Genomic DNA, 22,341 nt, shown 5'->3' with positions numbered 1-22,341 from the left:
GCATGAAGCCCTGAGTTCAAACCCTGTAGCACCAAAAAAAAAAAGTATGAAAATTAGTGCTATTATACCCAGAAAAATACAATAAAGAAACAAAAAGCAAAACACTTACCAAAATTATATTAACAATTTAAATATTCCTGACAAAAATAAAGCATAAAACATTTCCATAGAATACTTATTAAACATAAAATAAATCTCAAATATAGTCCAGGAAAAGTGGAAATATATGGTAAAAGTATGTGAAATAATAGTCCCAAATATTAAATAAGCTATTGAGATAGAGCTTGAACAAAAGAAGTAAAATATCACATGAAGAAAAACATGAAGAGCAAAACATAGAAAACAAAACATACATAACATTAATATATAAAATGTATTAATATTAATTAATAATTACCACATGAAGAATGACATGGAAAAATCAACCTAAGAACCTAATAGTTTTTATCAGGTAATCATTTATGTATTCCAGGCATTCATTCAGCACATTCAGTAAATCTTTATTGTATATTATTATCTATAATTTAAATATCTGTGACATGCTTCCTTTCCTTAATGCACTTAGAGTCTAACATAGGAGGATATGACTAAGTAAAAATAAAATGTGATTTTCATTCAAAGCAAATGCATGCATGTTATTTCAAAGATAAGAATAATAACACATTTCCTCATTTGACAAATATATTCAGACTTCTAATGTATAATGTCCCTAGGATTCCTTATATTCAAAAGCCTTGGGATAAAAAATGAGTAAGCCAAAGTCTCACCCTATAGGGAATTTAAGTTTCAACTAGAGAGAGATAAGAAGCCAATTAAAATGTACTGTGATACTTACTGTAGTGAAAGCACACAGAAGTTGTTTACATATGGAAGGACAGCCAAAGACATTACTACACAGAGGTGAGTGGCTTTACATATGTTTTCAAGAACTGATCAAGATACATGGGCAAGGTAGTGAAAGGCAAAAATATTTCATATACAAAATATAATATTTACAAAAGACACAGAAACAAGTAATTCAAGCAAACTGTAAGATTTAATGAAGCCTATTTTCAGAAAATGGTGGAAAGAATATTTCTGAATAATATAAAAAATTTCACTCTCATCCTGTCTATGTCTCTCTCTGTCTCTGTTTCTCTCTCTCTCTCTCTCTCTCTATATATATATGTTCATACATATGCTACATATAAAATCAGCACATAAAATATAAAATAAGGATATATATGAGTTGCAAAACATTTTGCAAAATGCTTACATATACATGATGTACATATGCATAACATACATAATATATATGTGTCTATACATATAAAATTATATACGACACATGTTTATACATATAGTTCAGGATACATATATATATATATTCTACTCGAGATCTAAAACCTAATAAAGAACACTGGAGAATTTCAAAAAATACTAACAAAAAACAAATATTAAGCTGCTTTCAGTCTTATTGATGAACACTAAATATTAGGAAAAAAATGAGAAGTCAGAGCTCTGAAAAAAATAAAGCTGTGATAAAATGTCTTTATTTAACTAAATTTTCCTTATATAAAATGCTAATGAAATATCTTCAAATCTTCAAACAGATAAAAATATGCCACAGTTACCTTTATAAATAAATTATATAAGTAAAATAACAAATAAAAACAGATACTCAATAAAGTGGAAAATGTGGATAGAAATCCTAATAGATAAGAAAAATGGTTAAGAGAGAGTGTTGAATAAAGGCTTAAAATTTATAAGCAAACTTTCTGACTATTTTCTTAAAGAGATATCCAAAATATATTAAGCAAAATAAGCAAACATAGATGCAATATTTACACTCCAGAGTATGTGGTTATGAACCCCATAGTTCATAAATAAAACTATGAATTAATATGCCTGGTAGTAGAATGGATTAAAGGGCTCAATATTTATAGAGTAGACATCATTTAATTTTAGAGTGCAATATTGATTTTAGAATGTGATAGTAAAAGTTTAAACAAAAATGAAACAGATTGTAGTAGCCTTAATGTATAATTTCTCCCAAATTTTACAGTAAAACTGTCTACTCCAACACCAATAGTAGGAAAAAATAGTGAAGACCAAATAATAAGAAAGGAGGTAAATATGGGATCAATGGGAAGATAAAAACGATGGTATTGAAAAAATTCCATTGTTGAACTGTTATAAGATGTGATATTTATACACAATGGAATTTTATTCAGCAATAAAGAAGAATGAAATTTTGTCCTTTGTAAGTAAATGGATGGAACTGGAGAACATCATCTTAAGTGAAATAAAGCCAAAGGGCTCATGTTTTCTCTCACATGTAGAATATAGACCTAATACAAACACAAGCAATATTATGAAAAACATGTCACACGAAGGGTGGTCACATATGAGAGAGGGGAGGGAAAAAGAAGGAAGTTAAGAAGGTGAATATGGTTGATGTACTCTCTATACAAGAATGAGCATAGTTTTTAAACCTATTGAAATCACCACAAGAAAGGGACTAAAGCGGAAAGAAAAAAAGAGGGGATGAGCCAGTTTGGATTATAATGCAGATATACATAGAAATGTCACAAGGAAACCATTGTATAACTCTCTTAAGCAAATAAAAATCTCATTTATTTTTACAAAAAAAGGAGAATAGGAGAGAAAAACAGGTCCTGTCTGGAGTTCTGGTACCAGTGGGGGAGGGTGTAGGAGGGTGAATATGGTGCAAATTGTGTGTACATATGTATGTAAATAGAAAAATGAGACCTGTTGAAACTATTCCAAGAATGGGTGAGGGGAGATAAAGGAGAATGATGGAGGGGGTGACTTCAACTATGATATATTGTAAGAACTTTTGCAAATGTCACAATGTTACCCCAGAACAACAATAATAAAAATAAAGTTAAAAAAGAAAACCCATAAAATGAAAGAAAATGTTTAAATTAAAAATGTAGACAGTGATTATTCAACAAATATAAATTCACAATAATTGAAGCAAGTTTAGCATGATATGATAGATTTAGAAGTTTAGGTAAAAATTATTTTGAATATAAACAGTCATTTTATATCAATAAAAACACTATCTAGAAAGAGTCATAATTTTGTAAGGGTTCTTTGTACTTTGGGAGCACTTTTATTTTTATATTTAATTTAATCTTTAGAATTAGAGTTACCTTATAATTTATTATGCAAACCATGACATTTTATTTGTACAAGACAGAACTACCAGTATTTATACTAGAAAGACAGTTGTAAACCTGAAGTGGTTGGGAAAAACCACAAACATCACCCCACACAAAATAATTCTTTAAAGTCAACGATACCTAGATATCTTCATCACAGGGGTTCTAGCCTTAGCATCTTAAAAAGAGAAAAGCAAACAAACAAAAAATAACTTAATCAAGTCATATAGTAAAATAGTAGATGTGAATATAGAAAACAAGAAAATTTTCTTGATGTAATCCATGCATGATTCTTATCTTTAAAACCAAACAAAAACACTGGTGACTTTTCTTCAGTTTGAATCATACTGTCTATAATCTAGGAATTCTAGAATCTAGTAATATACGACATTTTATTTGATTTTAACATTTTAAAGACACCGAAATTCCTGGATCTTCAAAATTTTATGCATGAAACCTGAGATTTACAAAGGGTGATAGCTAACATGTGATTGTAAGAAATTATGGATTCATATAGTACTAGAAACGCAACTGACAGAGAATGAAACTAGATCTGATAATAAAACTATGTTTAGATGATTAATGATCTAATTTATTTAGGGAGCTAAATTATTTGTTATGAAAGTAATCATGCAGTATAGCCTAAAGTGAAAAAGGAAATACTTTTTACTAGTGGCTTTGTTAGAAATTTGCAAACTTACTGATTATGGCTAAGTATGTCATTAGATTTAGATAGACAATAGTGATCTCATGATATTTGCCAATGCTTTGGTTAGTAGAATTACAATCTAAAAACCCTGCTACTTAGTTAATAGCAAAAAAAAAAGAAAAAGAAAATCTAAGGGAAGAAATGAATGATAGGTGTTAATTGTAGAACAGGAATAGAAAAGTAGCATTCAAACAAAATACCATCTACAAATGTGTTTTGTTTAGCCAACAGAGTGCTTTTTTGATTTTGAATTTGAAACACTTCACCAGGTCAGCAAGCAATCTGAGTTGACACTCCTCCGTCCATCCTCACCCAAGTCCCCAGCAGGGCCTCTACCAGCCCAGATGATGAAGTATTTTTTGGAAAAAAAAAATACAGTTAGATAGGTGGAATAAGTTTTAGTGTTCTTATGGCTGCCTACAGTTTGCAACCATTTATTGTGTAATTTATTTAAAAATTAGAAGATGGGAGTTTGAAGGTGCCCAACACAAAAAAGTGTTTGAAAAGATGGAAATGCTAATTATTCTTTTCTATCTTTCATGTTGTATGCATGTATCTGGTTATCATACTCTACCCCATGAACATATGCAATTATTATGAGTCATTTTTTAAAAGCATCTTTTCTGGCAGCATGTGGCTTCAAGGCATGCAGGTATGTAATCATAGCATGGTTGGGACTGAGACCCCCTCTTGCCACTCTGCCTTTTTTGAGATTTAAAAACTGTGCACTCTCGCAAAGACGTTGTAGTACTCACTCATGTACTGCCTTCTTGAACATTGATGTTAGCTGCCTGACACATGGGACTTTTCATGACTGGCTCTGCAATAGAATGATTAGAATTAGATGGCATTTATGACTTCTTCGTAGCCATGGTCTAAGGTAAAGAAGTTTAATTGGTCAGTAGGTAGTTTAGTTTGAAAAGGAAAGAGAATCAAAAAGTTTGTTACTTCTTTCTTCCACTGCAGTATATGACCTTTTCCTTTATTGACACAAATATCAGAAATAGTCCTTAATGACACAAGAAAAAGTAACATGAGAAATTTTAACACAACCCTAAAAAAGACATTAATATTGAATCCCTTTTATAGGGAAATCCATTCTTGAAAAAATATACTAGAGTTTGTGTTTACATATGATTATTAGAATGACATAGCTACCTTTTGCAATTAACAATAATTATGATATTTATATCTTTATACTTCTTTAAAGAGAAATAGATGTCTCAATAGTTTACTAATAAAATAATATAGATGGGAAAGGAAGCCCAAAGAGCCGATGCTATGTAATAGAATGAAATAAAAGGATATTAATATTTATATTTATATACTTATATTAATTAGACCTTTGATAGCATCTTCAGGTTGACCAGAACAGGTTTACCTGAAGTAGACCTGCTAAATCAGTGTCACTTTAAAAATAATTTAATTTATAAACAAAGGTTTATCTTAAATAAATTAATAGTTTCCTTTCCTTTTAATAAAAAAATTGGCTAGGTTAGTATGAAAGTCAAATTCCATTATTTATGACTCCAAGGTTTGAGAGGTGAGCAAAAAGAATTACTGATTTCCTGTTTTCTTTTGCCTTTGTTGTCCTTAAGTTATGACAATAGTTATAGGACAGTGTAATAGTGAAGCTGCCAATAAACTGTCCAACCATGTATACTGTGACAGCCTGTGCTTATCCAATTCTGGCTTCCCATCCACTGTGGATGGGCACCATCTCATCCACTGTGTTCAGTTGGTATAAAATGGTTGAACACAAAGAGCACATGGCCTAATTATCAGAAACTGTTACTTCAATTAAAATCCCTATTAGAGTACAGGAGGAAGTATTGGAACAGGTTATCTAGACGAGATTGTACTGTAATCTTTCCTGAAAATATTTTAAAAGACACAGAGGTGTGTTTTTAAAGGCTCCAAAAATAATTCTGAGTATGGCCTTACTGGAGGTGATGCAAAATATGTGTCAATCCCTCCCTAAAGATTGTCTTTACTTAATAATATGTCCTGTACTCCCAAGGTATGCTCTGTCTTTTAGCATCATCTGTATAATACGGCATGCTTTCTTTATAAGGAGGGGATGAGATGATCCATTACACTAAAAGATGTCCCCTATTCATGAGTTTCTAGCCACTGTCAAAGTGTCATCAACTGAGGTTTCTCTTGGTGAATAAAAGTTTGAATGGAAAATTAAGCTCCCATACTGACTGTCGCTGTACAGTGGATAATTTTGTTCTTTAATGTCACACTTCACTGGACACACTTCACAGAGCAGTGAATCATTCTTAAAATAAGCAGCCTTTACTTTAACGACAGCAGAAAATGCAGCAGAGGTGAATAATGAGTGTTAGTAGTCTTAACTTTCTCTTGCAGTGCTCTCTCTCAGGTGCCTGATGGACAATTTACAAAGTACATATGCTATTTTATAGATTGGAACTTGGGATCCAGTCAGTGGCCTGAATATGACAGAAAGTCAAAAGGGAAAACCAGCTAACATCACAGATTCCTTATCTAATCGTTCTTTGATTGTTACCACTATTTTGGTAAGTATTTGTTTTTCCATCATTTTTGGATAAGTGTAGATAGACACAGAAGTAGATAGAAAAGGACATTATATTGGGAACAGCAATGAACAGAATGCCATGAATTTTATAGTTATTTAGCTATTACTATGTAACAGACAAGTCAATGTTAATTTAGTCACTGTTTTGTTTTGTTAATCTCAAAAATTTAAATTATGTTAATGTTTGGGATGTTTATATTAATTAATGATACAACTATATGTATTACTAGAAATCTTTACATTTTTGCAAAGTTAGTTCCTGTTGAAGAATTGCCTATGTCAAGATTTGAAAACTACACAGACATGCAGATGTATAAATTTGGTTAAATTGAAAGCCAGACATGAACTTATTTCAGGCGGTATAGAGTTCATTTTTCAGTACTTTTTCCATGATAATTTTATTTGATCCTTGATTTCAGTTCATTGTTTTCAGCTTAGAGAGTCAGTTTTATTCTTCTAATCACCCTTATGAAGTCAAATAGCAAGTGCTTTTTGAAGCCAGAAATATTTTACCATCAACAGAAATAAATTAATACTTAAAAGCAAGATATTTTTACCCCGTAATTATATATTTTAATTAGATTGCATGGCAGTGGTCACCTATGCCATTTGTAAAAGGGAATTTTAATTTTAGAATAAGCAAGGAGCTATTATGTTTTTTAGTCAGTACTTTCTACTGCAAAATAAGCCTATCTATGTCTACTCTTACACCTCCCCAACAGACCAGAGCAAATGGATAGAACTTATAGTTTCTAAATTTGATTGTCAGTGACAAATAAAGCCAGAAGGAATTAATATTTTTGTCCATTTAGTAACAAAAGATTTTTTAAACTGTAGGCATGTCAAAGCAACATAGGTCGGGTTAAAGGCTTTTGATAATGAAGCAAACCTGGCAGTCGTGAAAGGACAATGATGGAAGTCACAAGGTTTTTAAACGCTCCTTTGCTAAGGACCTTGTTTCTTCCATATCATCTCCAAACTTCCAAGGCCCCTCCAACTTAATTTTAGATCTCCCTTTCTTTTCAAAGCTAACTCACAAACCCACCAACACAGCCTTATTCTTCAATCTAAATGTCCTTGCAAGACAACTGCACATTTTTCTCTTCTATCAGTCAGTATTGCTTTATCTTATTACCTCCTGGTAGAACTATTGCCATAACCATGGAACCGTCTCTTCTTTCTGGCCTTATTCCTTTCAATGAATCCTAGTTCTCACTGAAAAACTTTAATTAACTCTGCTGTAATCTGTCCTTACTTGCTTTACAAATATTTAGAGTCCGTATTGACCATTAAAAGGCCCCCACACTTCAACCTTGATGATCAAGGTGTTATACAGCCTTAACTTTCCCCACCTTTCATTTGTGTTTCCCTTTCAAGACATCGATATTTTCATTGAGCTCAGATAACCAGGTAGTCTGCTACTGTGATTGTGTAAGCCCTCACCTTTTTCTCTGTGATATGCTCTTCTCAACTTTTATGATATTATAAATCTTGTCAGTGCTTTGTATGATTGATTCAGAATTAATATTATGTTATTCTCTAATTATTTCCTGTGTGCCATGTTTTCCCAAATATCACTGAGCATTTCTGGGGGGATCAGAATTTGACTGTCTTCTACTTTGACACCACACGTGGCCCACAATGCTGCAGAGTAAAGGAAGCTGTGAGAAGACATGGGCAACCCTCAGACCTTTCTATGTTCTCTTTGCCCAAAAAAATTCCCCAATGTGTCACTTAATTTATACTCCAAGTCTTTGCTCAATTCTGTTTTACGTTGCTTTGTACAAATGCAATCCGGAATCATCACAAGTGCTCCACTCCATGACTCTTTGATCTCTCCATTTAGATGAGAATGTATTGGGGGCAGGAAGTCTTGCACTTCACAAGTCACAATATTGCATCATGGCATTTATCATGGTTTTTATGTATCTATTTATTTATTTATTTTGGTAAGCCAGGGGTTGAACACAGAGACTTGCACTTGCTAGACAGGTGTTCTACCAGTTGAATCGCACACTCAGCCATTTTTGCTTCAGTTATTTTTAATGTAAGGTCTGGCGTGTTTTCCTGGGGTGTCTTGAACTGTGACTCTGCTACTTATAACACATAGCTGGGATTACAACTCTGTACCACCATATCTAGCTTTTTTTATTGAGATGGGGTTTCACTTACTTATCTCCTGGGCTAGTCTTGAACCACATTCCTCCTGATATCCACCTCATGAGTAGCTGATATTACAGGCATAAGGCACCATACCCAATCCACATTTGCTTTTTATTTCAGAAAATTTTTACATATTTTAGTCTGTACTTAACTTGAAGCAAGGTCAATAATCAAATTTTATACTTTTTCAATTTTTCAAGATCAAGAAAAGTGACTTTGGCATGGCAAGCACTCAGTAAATGTTAGGCAAATTAAATTGAATAAATGGTATTTAGTTAAATGAGGAATTAAAGGAAATAATCAACCTTTAAGTGACTATGCTTAAATATTTTTCAAGTGTACAGTTTATTATAGTTGTCCAATGCAAACAAGCAAGTGATTAATATTACCTTCATAGTTTCTCAATTTTGCTGTCAGTGTTATTTTATAAGAAATATTCAATATTTTCTCATTCAGAGTAAGCAAGTAGCATTTTTAGATTTATACCACAACCAGATATGTAGCTGTAAGAAAATTACTGCTACACAGACATACTATAAACCATTTGAAACCATATTTCTCAGCTTTGGACATTGTCATTTGGTAAAGTTCCATAGGTAATGCTGATTTACAACTATGCTTGAGAATTAGTTTAGATCAGTATTCCTTAAAACTGATTTTAAGATCAAGTGTCAAACATGCTATATGCCTAGATTTTATAAATATTTTAGAGTATGCCTCTCTACTAGCTTTTAAAAAAATTCTGTTATTTCCTAAAAGGAAAAGTAAGTCACTTTATTTTTATATCCTTTACTTAAAAGTTACTTTTCTGAATTCTGTGGTTATCAAGTATCCACAATCAAGAAACAAAAAATTTGAAGGACTGTTTTCCTTATTTATTTAAATCATAAGCTTGGTGTAATTACTGGTATTTTATTCATACTTCATGGAGATATGATCATTTGATTAATGAAAAAGATTTTTTCCTTTTCTCTTTTAGAAAATCTCAGAGGAAATTCTGGCTATGTTGGTTCTGTCTCCCAAAGTCACTATCACATAAAGGAGAAACAAAGAGCAGTTTGCTTATGGTCCTCATTCAATATTTTTTATAATATGCCTTAAAAAGCAGTAAAGTGCTCTGGAATTCAGTATTATCTAGCTAACTGTAACCAGATCTACCTATTTCTCATGAACTTTACTCATTCCTTTAATTTTATTCATCCATTATTTCAGTTAACAAATATATATTAAATGATGAAGCTATATTTGATGAAAAATAGACATAGTAATTACCCTTATAGAACTTAGAAAATTACAAGGATTCATATGAAATATTACACAACACATAAAGCTTGTAATTATGATATAGGAGAAAAGTAAATGGTATTGTGTCTTATTTTACAGAGTGAAAGTGAGTTACCTTGGATGTCAAGAGTGGAAAGACAAGCAACATGGCTCCCAACAAAACAGGCAGCTGAGATTCAAAGTTTGAGAATGAATTAGCAAGAGGAAAGAAGGGAAAAGAGTATGATAGGCAGAGAAAAGTAGCATATGCAAGGGCCCTAAACAGGAAAGAACTCAGAAAATTTGCAAAACTGAAAGAAAACCATGGCAACGGGCTAGTGCATTGGTCTACTTCTCAGCTTCATTCAGGATGAATGTGTGAATATGATTAACTATAGACAATAATAGCAGATATTTACTGTGTCTGTGTGCCTACTGTGTGCCAGAGATAGTTCAAAAGCATTACCCACACATTTATTTAATTTTCATAATTATCTTTTGAGGTAGAATCTGCTATTGATATCATTTTAGAGGCAAGGAAGCTTAAATCTAGTTCTCCTAAGTAATTTGCTCATGGTCCCACAACTGGAGAGAAGTAGGTTTCCTGAAATCCACTCATCCAACTTGAGCTATAGTACAAACTTTACCATGTGTATTCTACACTATAAAATAATGTTTTTAGTGCTGCACTATAGAAAAGTCTGACAACTACAGCTTATGAAGAAAATAGCACTTTGATTGAGAATTGTTCCCAAAAGCAATACTTGTCATCAAAAAGTGATGCATATGCTAGAGCACTGTGATATCCCTGTGGGTGTGTCCCTAAATACCTAGACATTCCTTCACAGAGGCCTGTACAGAGGCCACTCTTGCTTGGATGTATTGGGAATCTAGTTTCTGTGCTTTCCTAACTCAGAATTCAGTTTTCTTTCAGCCTCTTTAAATCATAATCTCAGATTCTCTTGGGAAAAATAAATAGTATTGGAGCTTATCCTTTTTTTTCTCTTTAGAATTGGGATTGAGAACTAGGCTTATTTACAGTGTTTCTACTTCTCAACAACATCACATATACTCAGCACACTGTATGGGCATAGCACATAGTTACTTTATGGAGAGAATTCATTTTAGAAAGCACTAAATATGTTTTTTAGTGTTCAGTTTTTTTAAAGATTATTTGGAGTAAGCTTTAAGAAATCACAAGTATGGAAATATATCAATCTTCTACACTTTTACACCTAAAACTCACATCTTCACGTGGTCTCTCTTTCGTGCTGCTTTCCCCTGTTGCTTCTCTGCTCCTTGACTTTCAAATTCAATTCTTAAAAGTCCCCAGTTTTTTCATTTTCATTCTTCATGGAACTAGCATGAAGAAACATGTTAGTTTAGAATCATGGTTCTAAACTAACTCTGTTTGTTGCATGAAATCTGTTAAAATATAATTTCATAGTTTAAAAAATACCTAACAAAAATGCTAAACCCAAGCAAGCTACAGTGAGCTTTGCATGCTAAAGTTTCAACGTATAACCTCATCCTGCTGTCGTTATTGCTATAGATCTATGACCTAGGGGGAGTATCACATGAGTGCATATTTATTTAAGCTCATATAGGGAATGTCTGTTTTCCTTCTGAGTTCTTAGTTTTCAATAGATTTTTTTTTTTCAGTCGTATCTAAACATGTTGAGTGCTTCCTGGTGTGTTTGTCCTGTGTAATAATCGATTCTTGTCCATCAAAAGATTACTAGCATTTAAATGTCACTGTGCATTTCTTTCCCTCTCTCACTAGTAGCACTTTAGTATCTTTAGTGTGCAAATAACCATGCTTTGGAACTATGCATTTATTTTTTCAGGAAATCATTCACTCTCAAAGAGGTTCTTTTTCCTAGTTGCTCAATGGATTTAACAAATGTGTTTGCACCTGCAACTTAGTCTTTTTCTTCCCTCCCCAAGAACTCTGTGGAAGGTTATATATTACAGTATCTATCCACTTTCTTAGGCTTGTAAAGCTCTTTGTCACAGCCCACAGATACAGAAGCTTATCTGGGAGTGAACTCCCAAGGACAACAGAAGGACTCACAGCACAAAAGAGAGAAGTGACCAAGTCATCCCCTAAATGGTTTTGCAATTTCTTCCATAATATCAACAAAAGCAGATTTCTTGGGCATCAAATCTGCCACTGTATTGACTTTTCTCTCTGATTCTTCTCTTTCCATTGTCACAGAAGAACTATCAAAGGCATAGTTCTTTTTTAGAGAGTTGCATAGCATTCGGGCTTAGAAACCCAGACACTGAAACTTCACAAAGAAAAATGTTTTTCATTCTTAGCAACCTCTACACCATTTCTAAGCAGTTTTAAGCATGCATTGTGGAAATAGTAAGATCAAAATAATTTAAGGAAGATGTACCTGATTTACAAGGTAAGTACGGCTTAAAGTGAGATTAGAAGGACTCATTTCAACTCTTGTACCCCGTTTCTACAACCAGCTTGTTCAAAAGCAACCAAATCTTTTCTCATCATATTCTTTCTTCTGTATCAGACATTATGCTGTCATTATAGTTATCCATTTCATTTTTTCTCTGATAGTTGGATGTATTTTATTGCTGAAGTATTTTATTTCTTATTTTCTCAGCTAGATAAATAAAAAAAACTATTTGTGCTGGTAGAGAAAGATGGAAATAACAGAAAAAGAATGTTGTGAGTTTTGATCTAAACTTAGAAAATGTTTTTAAAAGCCTGCAATGTTATTTTTAAAGCCTTGAAAGTGACCAGCACTTCATATTTTACTACACATATACACACATACACATACTCACATACACACACACAATTCCCCCTTACTTTCTTGGCCCTTCTTTATTAAATGTACTTTAAATTTTCTATTTGGATGAAGATCCTTAAGTATTTCATTTTGTATCATATTGTTACATAATAATTATATTATTTTATCATTGTATTATTTTTATTGGCAACATTGTTAATACTATAATTTTGTTGAAGATATAAGCAGTATAGTATTTTGTTAGTAGAAAGAATAGGAAATCAGAATTTTTTTGTTTTTGACTGTACTGGGATTTGAACTCAGGGTCTTATGCTTGCTAAGCAGGTGCTCTACCACTTCTACCACTTGAGCCACTCTGACAGCCCAAAGGAAATCTGTATTATTTGTTCAGCTTAAACACTAACAAACTACATTGAAAGTACAATGTTTCTGAATTTACGTTCCCATTTCCAAAGATATTATCATAACCTGACCATACACAATGAAACAATTTAAATTTTAACTCTCACTTTAGACTACTTACTTGTTGAGCACAGTTACATCAGGATGTCAATTTCAAGTTAACATGCATCCATTCTTCTTCAGTTCAGGCCTCCCATACTTGTTTTCCTACATTTTGAGTCTCTGTTTATTATTCTACTACATTTCTATTCAGCTAGTACAGAGGATTTTTTTTTCTTCTTAGAAGCCTGAGTCATTTAAAAAACCCATATTGCAATTCAGGTACCTAAAAGGAAGAATGGATTATTCTGATAATGTACAATAAAAAAGAGAGTCAAGAGTGGAGGCTTGCTAGTAGAGTCTGCTTTGAGGGGTAACTATTGAAAATTTAGGCATGGGGTTTCTTAGGACAGATTAGATGGAGCAAAAAACTATTGAGAAATGTGTTTGAGGACTTAAAGTTTAAAGGCTTAGAGGAAGGCCGGTTCACATTGCCAGGGCGCAGAATGGGGTTGTTGGGAAAGGAGATAATGAGCTCTATTCAGTCATGTATGAGTGGAGATGCTGGTAATAAATTTTGTGTGGTCAAATCTTGATTATTCATGTAAGGGGCTAATAAATTAGACCAGAGATGAAACATAGTTTAGAGATTAGCTAATAGGTACAGTCTCCTTTCCCATCAAACTTCTTACTGGAACTGCAGTGAAATGACACATTTGATTTATTTGAACTTCATTTTTTTCCCCCATCTTTGTTCTCCTTCACTTGTGAATTAAGCTAATGAAAAATTTATTAGCTAAAATACTAATATCAGCAGTAGGACAGCATTGAGCAAGGTCTCCCATGTAAACTGATATTTGTCAGGTGGAGGAGGTGAACAGCATACCAGGTTTTACTAAAACATGGCATGTGTTTCTTTACACAAACACGTGTGATAATTACTGCAACAAATCCTCCTTTAAATCATTACTCTTTCCTATTTCTCTGACATCAGTAAATTCCTTTGCTGAAATATTGGTAAATGGAAAATCAGCAAAGCTCTTTTCCGTTTTTCTCAAACGTTGAGTTCAATTATTGCAGTCAAGACTTCTATAGGATATCCTGCATTTTCAGGTGAACACATATTACTTTTCAAGGAAAAAATACGCTTGTCACCTTCCCAAATTCCACAGATTTTCTGTAGTTTATAAAGTAAAAGCAAAAATTTTACTAGAATGATAGTTATTGCAAAAAAGTTAGATTTTTGTGTAGATTTTATGCAGACTCTCTAAAGTTCTTTTTAGAGAAGGTAAAAACAGTGTGCAGCAATTTAAGAACATGATTATTCCTAGATAGTTTACTAAAGACTTTTATTCTTTTAATTAAAAATCAAAAAAGAATGCTTTCGCTTAATAGACTTCCAAAAAAAAGAAAAGAAAAGGAAATTTTCTAGATTGCCATATAACACATTTGAATTTTGTTTTAAAAGTTAGTAAAGAGTAAATAATAAATACAGTTTATAAAAAAAATTAAAACAAAAATACCACTCTATAGGCATGTTGCATTATTATTTTGTTGCTTCAAAACTGAGCATCAGATTACTTCTTTTTCTATCTAGATAGTCTGTGAGAATGTGCCTTTTAAGTAGTGTCTGGAGATAGTGAAATAGGGTTTGGTTGTCAGGCAAGAGAAGAATATGTGGATCCATGCAGAGACTCTCTTCACAGTAGTTTTGATTCTCACCAATCAGTATCTTTAGTGTTGCCTTTTCTTGAAAACATTAAGTTGTTCTGATGGCAGCTGCTGAGCCTTTTCACTTCTCCTCTGGGCATTCTCACTTCCCATTGTGATAACCTGTGGGGCACCTTGGGTTTCTGATGTGAATGGTAATTAGGTATGGCAAAATTCAGACTTTAAGAGCCATGGTGAATAAGAGGAAATTGAACATCCGGGGTTCAGACAATGGGAAGTCGATTCTTGGCTCTACAGTAGTGAAAGCACAATATGTGTTGGAACAGCAGAGACTGAAGGAAAAAAAAAAGAAAAAAGAAAAAAATAGTCGTGTGAAGTCAATGGCCTAATAACAATCACCCGTTATTATTCATATGTATCTATTACTGATCTATAACTGATTTTTCTTACTGATTATTTCTTGTGACTATACTGGAAATTCATTTGGGGCATGTACTGTTTAGTTTCTATGTATTTTTTCTACAGCATTTAGATTATTATGAATCATTGAGATGCAAGGAAATGCTAGTAGTTAACCTTATTGTCAACTATTCCCTTAGATACATGACTTGTCTTTTTTGAGATCAAAGTTTTGCTGCATATATTTATGAAATTTCTTTAATTTTGCTTAGAAAGTGACTAACTTGTCATTTAGTTCAATGATGAAATTTATCATAAAATAAATTGAAATTGCAAGCATGAAACTGTTTATAGGCACTGGGAATAGGGAGTTAAAAACCAAATAGTTACTGATTTTCACAAGTATTAATGATACTGAACTCTCATTAAACTTCATCATATTTAAAAATACTGTTTTCAAGTAATACAAATAAATGCCTTATAAGTTATGTAATGTAACATTTTTTATTTATGCATTTAAAACATGATCGACTAAATTAGCATTTAAAATATTTTATTTCCTATTATCTATAATTGTGAAATTCTTTTTAAAATTCAATTATGAGAGTCACAATTTCAGTCATGTACATTAATCAAAAATTGACAAAAACCTTATTATTTCTCCCATCAATACTTTTTAAGTGAAATTTTTTTAAATAAGAAAAAAACTCACATGTATTTTGAAGTACTTTCATGATAAAATATAAGAAAAGCCATTTTCCAAAGAAACAAATGCAAATTTTTTAAAAGTTAGGACAAGAGAATATTGGCTCTGAGTTTTGGTTGGAGGTGTTTGACCATGGCTTGACTCCTGGCTGACAGATGGCCTGGTGCCCCTATGCCAGCTGTCAAGTTAAAAAGCAGTGCTGGACAGTTACTCTAGAAAATCTACATATGATGTTCCTCCATCAGATATATATTTTTTAAAAAATCAGAAGCTGAAAAAATAGAACACAGAATATCCCTTCGTGAAGATCCTGGTCTCTGTTTTAACATGCACCCTGTTTTTCATCTTTAATCTACTCTTTCACTATTCTTGCTCCTTTTTTTAAAGTTTGATATTGGTTTAATAGTGCAAGTAGTTAGAATTACCTGCAAGTCTACAATCAAAACATTCTCTTAGATGCTGAAAGTGGTAGGATATCATCATTAACACTGTAAAAGATGTGTTTCCTCTTTACTAATACAAATTCTTACAAAGATTTAGGAAAAACAGCACAAAAGTAATTTTTAAGTACAATTATACACCATGATTTCAATAGAATACTCACTAAAAAGAATTTGTGAGTAGTGATTTCTGCAGTTTTATATTTTATGCCATAAATATAGGAAATCATTTTTGAATGTTCTTACCATCAGTCTGTTTATAGAAGTATTCCTATAATTAAGAAATCTGTAATTATTTATTTATTATAAACAGCCATAATTTCATTTCTTCCTTTACTAATTTTAATTACTTTTATCTGTTTAATTTTTATTTGAATTTGATGACTATCCTCTGAGCCTTTTTGGCTTATTTGTTTTGTTTATTTTTAAAATTCTAAAAATTATTATATTAATTTTACAAAGGCATTCATTGTGATATTTCTATATGTGCATATAATGTATTTTGATCAAATTTACCACCTCTATTATTCTTTCTTATTCCCCCTTTTAAAAATGATTTTTAATAGGTTTAATTATTATATTTTCATACATGTTTTAGTAGTTTCTTATTAACTGGGACAATAGCTATATGATCAAGAAGACCTATCATTTCTAGTTTTCCAAAAAAAATTATTTTAAGAAATGGGCATTAAATTATTGAATAGCTTAGTCGTGTATAGATTTTATCACTAATTTTTGTAGTTGTATTTGTTGTCATGACTATATTAGTCAATTTAAAAATAATAAAATATTTATATTCCATAGGTAAACTAGTATTGGTTATAGTCGAAGATTGCTTCAATGAACTGCTCAATTTTGTTTGCTCTGTTGTACCTAGGTATATTCAATAGTGATTGCTACATAGTAATACTAACAGTTTGGTTATTTCTTTTTCTTTTTTTTGTTATTGTTGTATTGGATGGAGGTACATTGTAGCATTTACAAAGGTTCTTATAATGTATCAAGTATATCATACTTTAATTCACCTCCTCCACTGCTCTCTTTCATCGCCCTTCCCCCAATTCCTGGAGTAGTTTCAACAGGAATCACTTTTGCATTTACATACATGTGCATACATTATTTGCACCATATTCATCCTCCTATCCCCATTCCCATCCACCTCCCCTTCCCATCTGTGCCAACCCCCCTTCCCCTCAAGGCAGAACCTGTTCTGCCCTCCTGCTCTCTGATTTTGGAGAAGAAACACCATAAAAGATAATAAGAGAACCATGGCATTTTTGCTAGTTTGAGATAAAGATAGCTACACAGTGAGTTTTCTTGTGTTGTTTCCATGCATATATGTATTACAACCCCAACTGGTTGATCTCTACCACTCTTCTTCACTAATCCCTAATCCCCTTCCCCTGGTGGCCTCAGCCAGTTTAAGATTAGTACATTCATTCCTGTACAGTGAGCACATCAACCACATTCAAGTTTTTGGTTTCCTTTCCTTGCCCTGTCCCTCCCGTATGCAGCCTCCTCTTAGTGTGTGAATGATATTGCTGTATTTGTTATAGGTCTATAATCCACATATGAAGGAGAACATGCAATTTTTGGCCTTCTGTGCCTGACTAACCATTTTGTTACTTCTTTATATCAGTATTAGTAACATCATTCAACCTACAAATCACAAGGTCATTTATTTATATTGGATTGAAAATAAAAATGTCATAGCATTTAAATATTTTCTCAAAAAATATCTGAAAATCCTTTTACAATATCTTTTTGGTTACTGACCTATTCATTTTATTGTATCATTAAATATACTTTTTTTGTGTGTTAATTTAGATAGGAAGAGAAGTTCTAATGCTCTGCCACACAGGATTGTGGCTAGAGTTTACAACAATTTCTTATATACTTTAGAAGACCTACCAGAATGAAGTTCTAAATGATTTAAGAGACTTGTTTATTGATTTTTAAAAAATATTTAATAATAAGTTCATATGAAGAAGAAGTTTTTCTCTCTAGAGTTCTCTGAATATACTTCAAAAACTAGTATAGCTAATGGTTACCAGAGTGTTTTGAACCTTTTACTGGACTGGTGCCAGTAAGTACTTTTTTCCTTTATCTAATAAAAAGTATGTTCACTAATTTCCTTTCTTTGATAAATTGCATTGCACCCTGATTACAATACAAAGTTCTTAGGTTTTAAAATAGTTTCATTTAAAAATATTTCTAATAGTATTTTGTTGGCATATAAAAATATTTCTGGTTAATTAGTTTTATTTTCCCTCATATAAAATTTCCAAGACCTTTTCTCCCTTTATCTTTTTTTTTGTGTGTATATATATATATATATATATACATATATATGTATATTACATGTATATATGTATACATGTATAATTATATTTAAGTATATGTATATGTTATGTACGTATATTATATGGATATATGCATATATATCTATATTTATTTATAATTTTTATTTTGGCAGCCAGGGATGGTCTGTGTGAGAGGGTTTGGGGTGTTTTGTTTGTTTACATGTTTATATTAAACCATTTTCCAGCTTCCTGTGCAAATATCATTGATTCATCCTCAAAAATTCTTATCAGGCAGAAGGACCATGAGCTGTGAGCAAATATGATCTCCTTTTCTGTCTTGGGAGGGCATGTGTTCTATTGCAACCTGGCCATATTTTCTTCTAGCTCTTTCATAGCTGTCATGTTGGGACTCTCTTTTACCACCATTGTCAAGTTCTCTGTGTCCAACTCCTGTTCTGGAGTCCAGTTTCCTGTATCTTACATTTGCATTTTTCCTGAATTATCCTCTCCTTTTGTTACAGGTTATAATAGCATTCTGAGAGAGATTACATGAGAGTAAAAAGTTTTGACCTTGTATTCCTGAAAACACTCCCTCCTGTATGTAGAATTCTAGGATGAGTTCTTTGGGAGGCCTTGTTCCATTTTATTTGACTTCTGTAGTTGGTTGTTCAGATGTCATTCTGATTCCTGATCCATTGTAAGTGACCTGTGTTTTTCCTAAGGGCAATTTCAAGATTGACTCTTTAAGCTTGAAGTTTAGGAATTTTGCCAATGATATGGAACTTGAAAAATTATTTATATTGAACATTCTCTGAGGTCTAGATTTCTGTTGCACAGTATGGTAGCTACTATCCATAGGTGGCTATAGAATATTTGAAATTTGTTTAAATTTTATGTAGGTGTCTGCAAGTATGAAATAAATATTGGTTCTCAAAGACTTGAGATAAAAATAAATGCAAAAAATCAAAATTTTATATAAATTACATGTTGAAGTGATATTTTCAATGAAATAATCTGTTAGTGTTAATTTCACCTATTACTTCATTCTTAAATATGCATATTAGAAAATGTTCAATTCTATATGTAGCTACCATTTGTGACCCATTGTTTAATGTAAATTCTTCCAAAGTGCTAAATGAAGTTTTTGATGGGATTGAGGACACATTAACCCAACATATGGTAGCTTGATTTTTGAGAAAAAAAATGAATTTTTTACCTATCATTTTCTATTCCAAAGTTCACCCTTGTTTTTAAATCAGATTCCATCAACAACTCTCTTTTCACTCTGGCCTTACAATTTATTTCTTAAGAACAGTCCACACAAATGCTTTATTTTCTAAGTAGAATTAAGTTCCTTTTCAGTGTCATGTGCATTCATTCACCCATTCCAATGCTTTTGCATTGTTGCCTACAATCTGTCAATTATATTACATGTATGATATTCTGTACATATCTGGGTTTCATGCTTGCATCTTTTAACAGGACTCTCTTTGTCTTACTTTTAGTATGTGAGTTTTTGTCTTTGCTCATAGCCTGAGAACTAGTTTGACAGAGATTTGGGAAAGCCAGGCCAGGACCTGCATTCCACTAGTCTTTGAGCTACATTTGGTTCAATAATAGAAGTCTGTTGGGTAAAGAGGAAACATAAGCATTGGAGTCAATAAGAAGGTGTACTTGAAGATGTAGATGTGTGAAAGAGTTCAGAGTATGTGAAGACTGTAAGTAGTCAACTACTGATGGAGCATGGAGTATGTGGGAGAGAGGTAATGGATGAAGGTAAGAAGGCAGGCAATAGCAAAGCAGGAGGCCTTTGTAAGTCTCATGAAATAATTGAGGTTTTTTTGATATTTGTAATGAGACAATTTTTTTTCTTTGAATGTCAAGGTTTTATTTTTACATGTTTATCCAAACAATAACTAGCAATTTTTTGAAGGATTTTTAAGTACACGAGCAAAGTGATCAAGTTGAGTTTTGGAAATTCCTTTTAGTATTAGAGATGGTATTATAGTTCATGAGAAAGGATTATGTAAACAGCCAAGAGAATATTACAAAAGTGAGAGCTGATGAACTATTACAGTAATACCAGAAGGAATAGGGACAGAGTTGCATTTGCAAGATACATGGGGGATTATCCATGGGGGTACATAGACTTAAAACTGAATTTTAAGAAAAGTCCGGAGGTTAGAAAGACTTATTCCACTGGTAAACATGAATGGAAATGGAATTAAAGTAGAAAAAAGAAAAATTGGGGTAATACAAGACAAATTTAATTTTGAACATATTGCATTTACTTCCTTTGGTGTATTTCCAGATATCATTTAGTTTTATAGTTTCAGAGCTCAGAAGAATGGTCTGTGCTAGGGGTGAGAATTGGAGACATAAAAAAGATGATGTTTGGCATCATGCACATTTGTGCAACTGTTCTTTCAGAGAATTTGTGTATGTCTTCAGTGTGTTACATCATAGCACATTTGTTTCCTCTTCTGACACTGTATCTGTTGATTCTGTCCTAACACTGTATTCTGTTTGGTATGGTAAGCAAAAATTCAGAGTTTCCAAGGAAGATTAAAGGAGTCTAGAATAGAAAAAGCATATATATTCTTTTCAGTTTACCCTAAAGTTATGTCCATAAGCCCATCATAGCTGAAAATATCCTATGTCAAAAGGCACTTAATCCATCAGACCTGCCAAATCTGGTAGGTTAACAGCATAGTACACTATAGGTCATCTATGGTTGTGTGGCTGCCTGGGAGCTATGGCTCCTTTGTCAGGCATCACTGTTATAATGTACATAGCTAGCCCAGGGTCAAAATTCAAAATGTGAAGGACAGTTTCTACTAAATATGTATTTCTTTCACATTATCAATATGAAGTAATATTATATTGAACCATCCTGAAGTCAGGGACTATCTTCACTGTCCTTTAAGACAGTCTCAGAAATTCCTTACACATATAAGGAAGTGGTGTTTGTGAGATGATAACTATGAGACATTCAAGACCAAGTAAGTCCTAAATTATGTAAGGTACTTCCAACTTAACTTCATTTCCTGATAGATATCTGTTCTCAGGCCCTGATCTCTGTGTTTTTAACCACCGCCTGATTACTTGATATTGATTCCTAATTACTTCTCTTTATTTGAGATTTATTGGGTACTCTTAATGACAGACTATACCCTGACTCCAATTAACCTTGCTACAGTGATTCAGAGAGAAAGTACAGGCTGCTTTCCTTTCCCCCAAAAAACCTCACATATTTTGCTTTAGTGGACTCAATGGAATGGGTGCTTTTGGCTATGAATCCAGAATAAGGATGAGTTCCCATGTCTTTATATATTTGACTACCAATTATTTCATTAAGGATGCTTCTAATAAAATTTATGCACAGTGTCATTAAATAGATGCCTAAATAGGAATGAATGTTCTTAACTTGAAACTTATAAGTGTAATGTTCTGAGTTCTCTTAGCTTCAGTTCTATGTATAATGGATAATAAATAAAAGAAACAAATTTTTAACCTTTTTGGACATACAAAAATTGTTTCTCATACTTTATCAGAAAACTAATAGGAAAATGTCCTTTACCATATAACTGTTTGAAAAACATATCATATTAAATGGACATTTTATATATGATATTATTTTACAAATTATGATATATGATATTATATATCTGATGCTTCATGCAAATGTTATTAGAACCAAACGTCATTATATATTTATTTTCATGTATGTCACAGCATT

At 32.3% G+C, this 22,341-nt stretch overlaps 1 protein-coding gene across 7 annotated transcripts in view; it reads left to right on the top strand.

Moving 5' to 3' along the window:
- Grik2 (glutamate ionotropic receptor kainate type subunit 2) overlaps window positions 1-22,341 on the top strand; it is a 628,064-nt gene that overhangs the window by 359,353 nt on the left and 246,370 nt on the right. For all 7 annotated transcript variants that reach the window (XM_074077776.1, XM_074077791.1, XM_074077781.1 and 4 more), the window contains one exon: window positions 6,306-6,419. In XM_074077776.1, coding sequence (XP_073933877.1) covers window positions 6,306-6,419 — 114 coding nt within the window. The remainder of the gene's footprint in view (window positions 1-6,305; window positions 6,420-22,341) is intronic.

Source organism: Castor canadensis, chromosome 1 (genome assembly GCF_047511655.1).
Source record: "Castor canadensis chromosome 1, mCasCan1.hap1v2, whole genome shotgun sequence".
NCBI lineage: Eukaryota > Metazoa > Chordata > Mammalia > Rodentia > Castoridae > Castor > Castor canadensis.
Note: the sequence above shows the minus strand (reverse complement) of the source record. Positions and strands in the feature narration are given on the sequence as shown.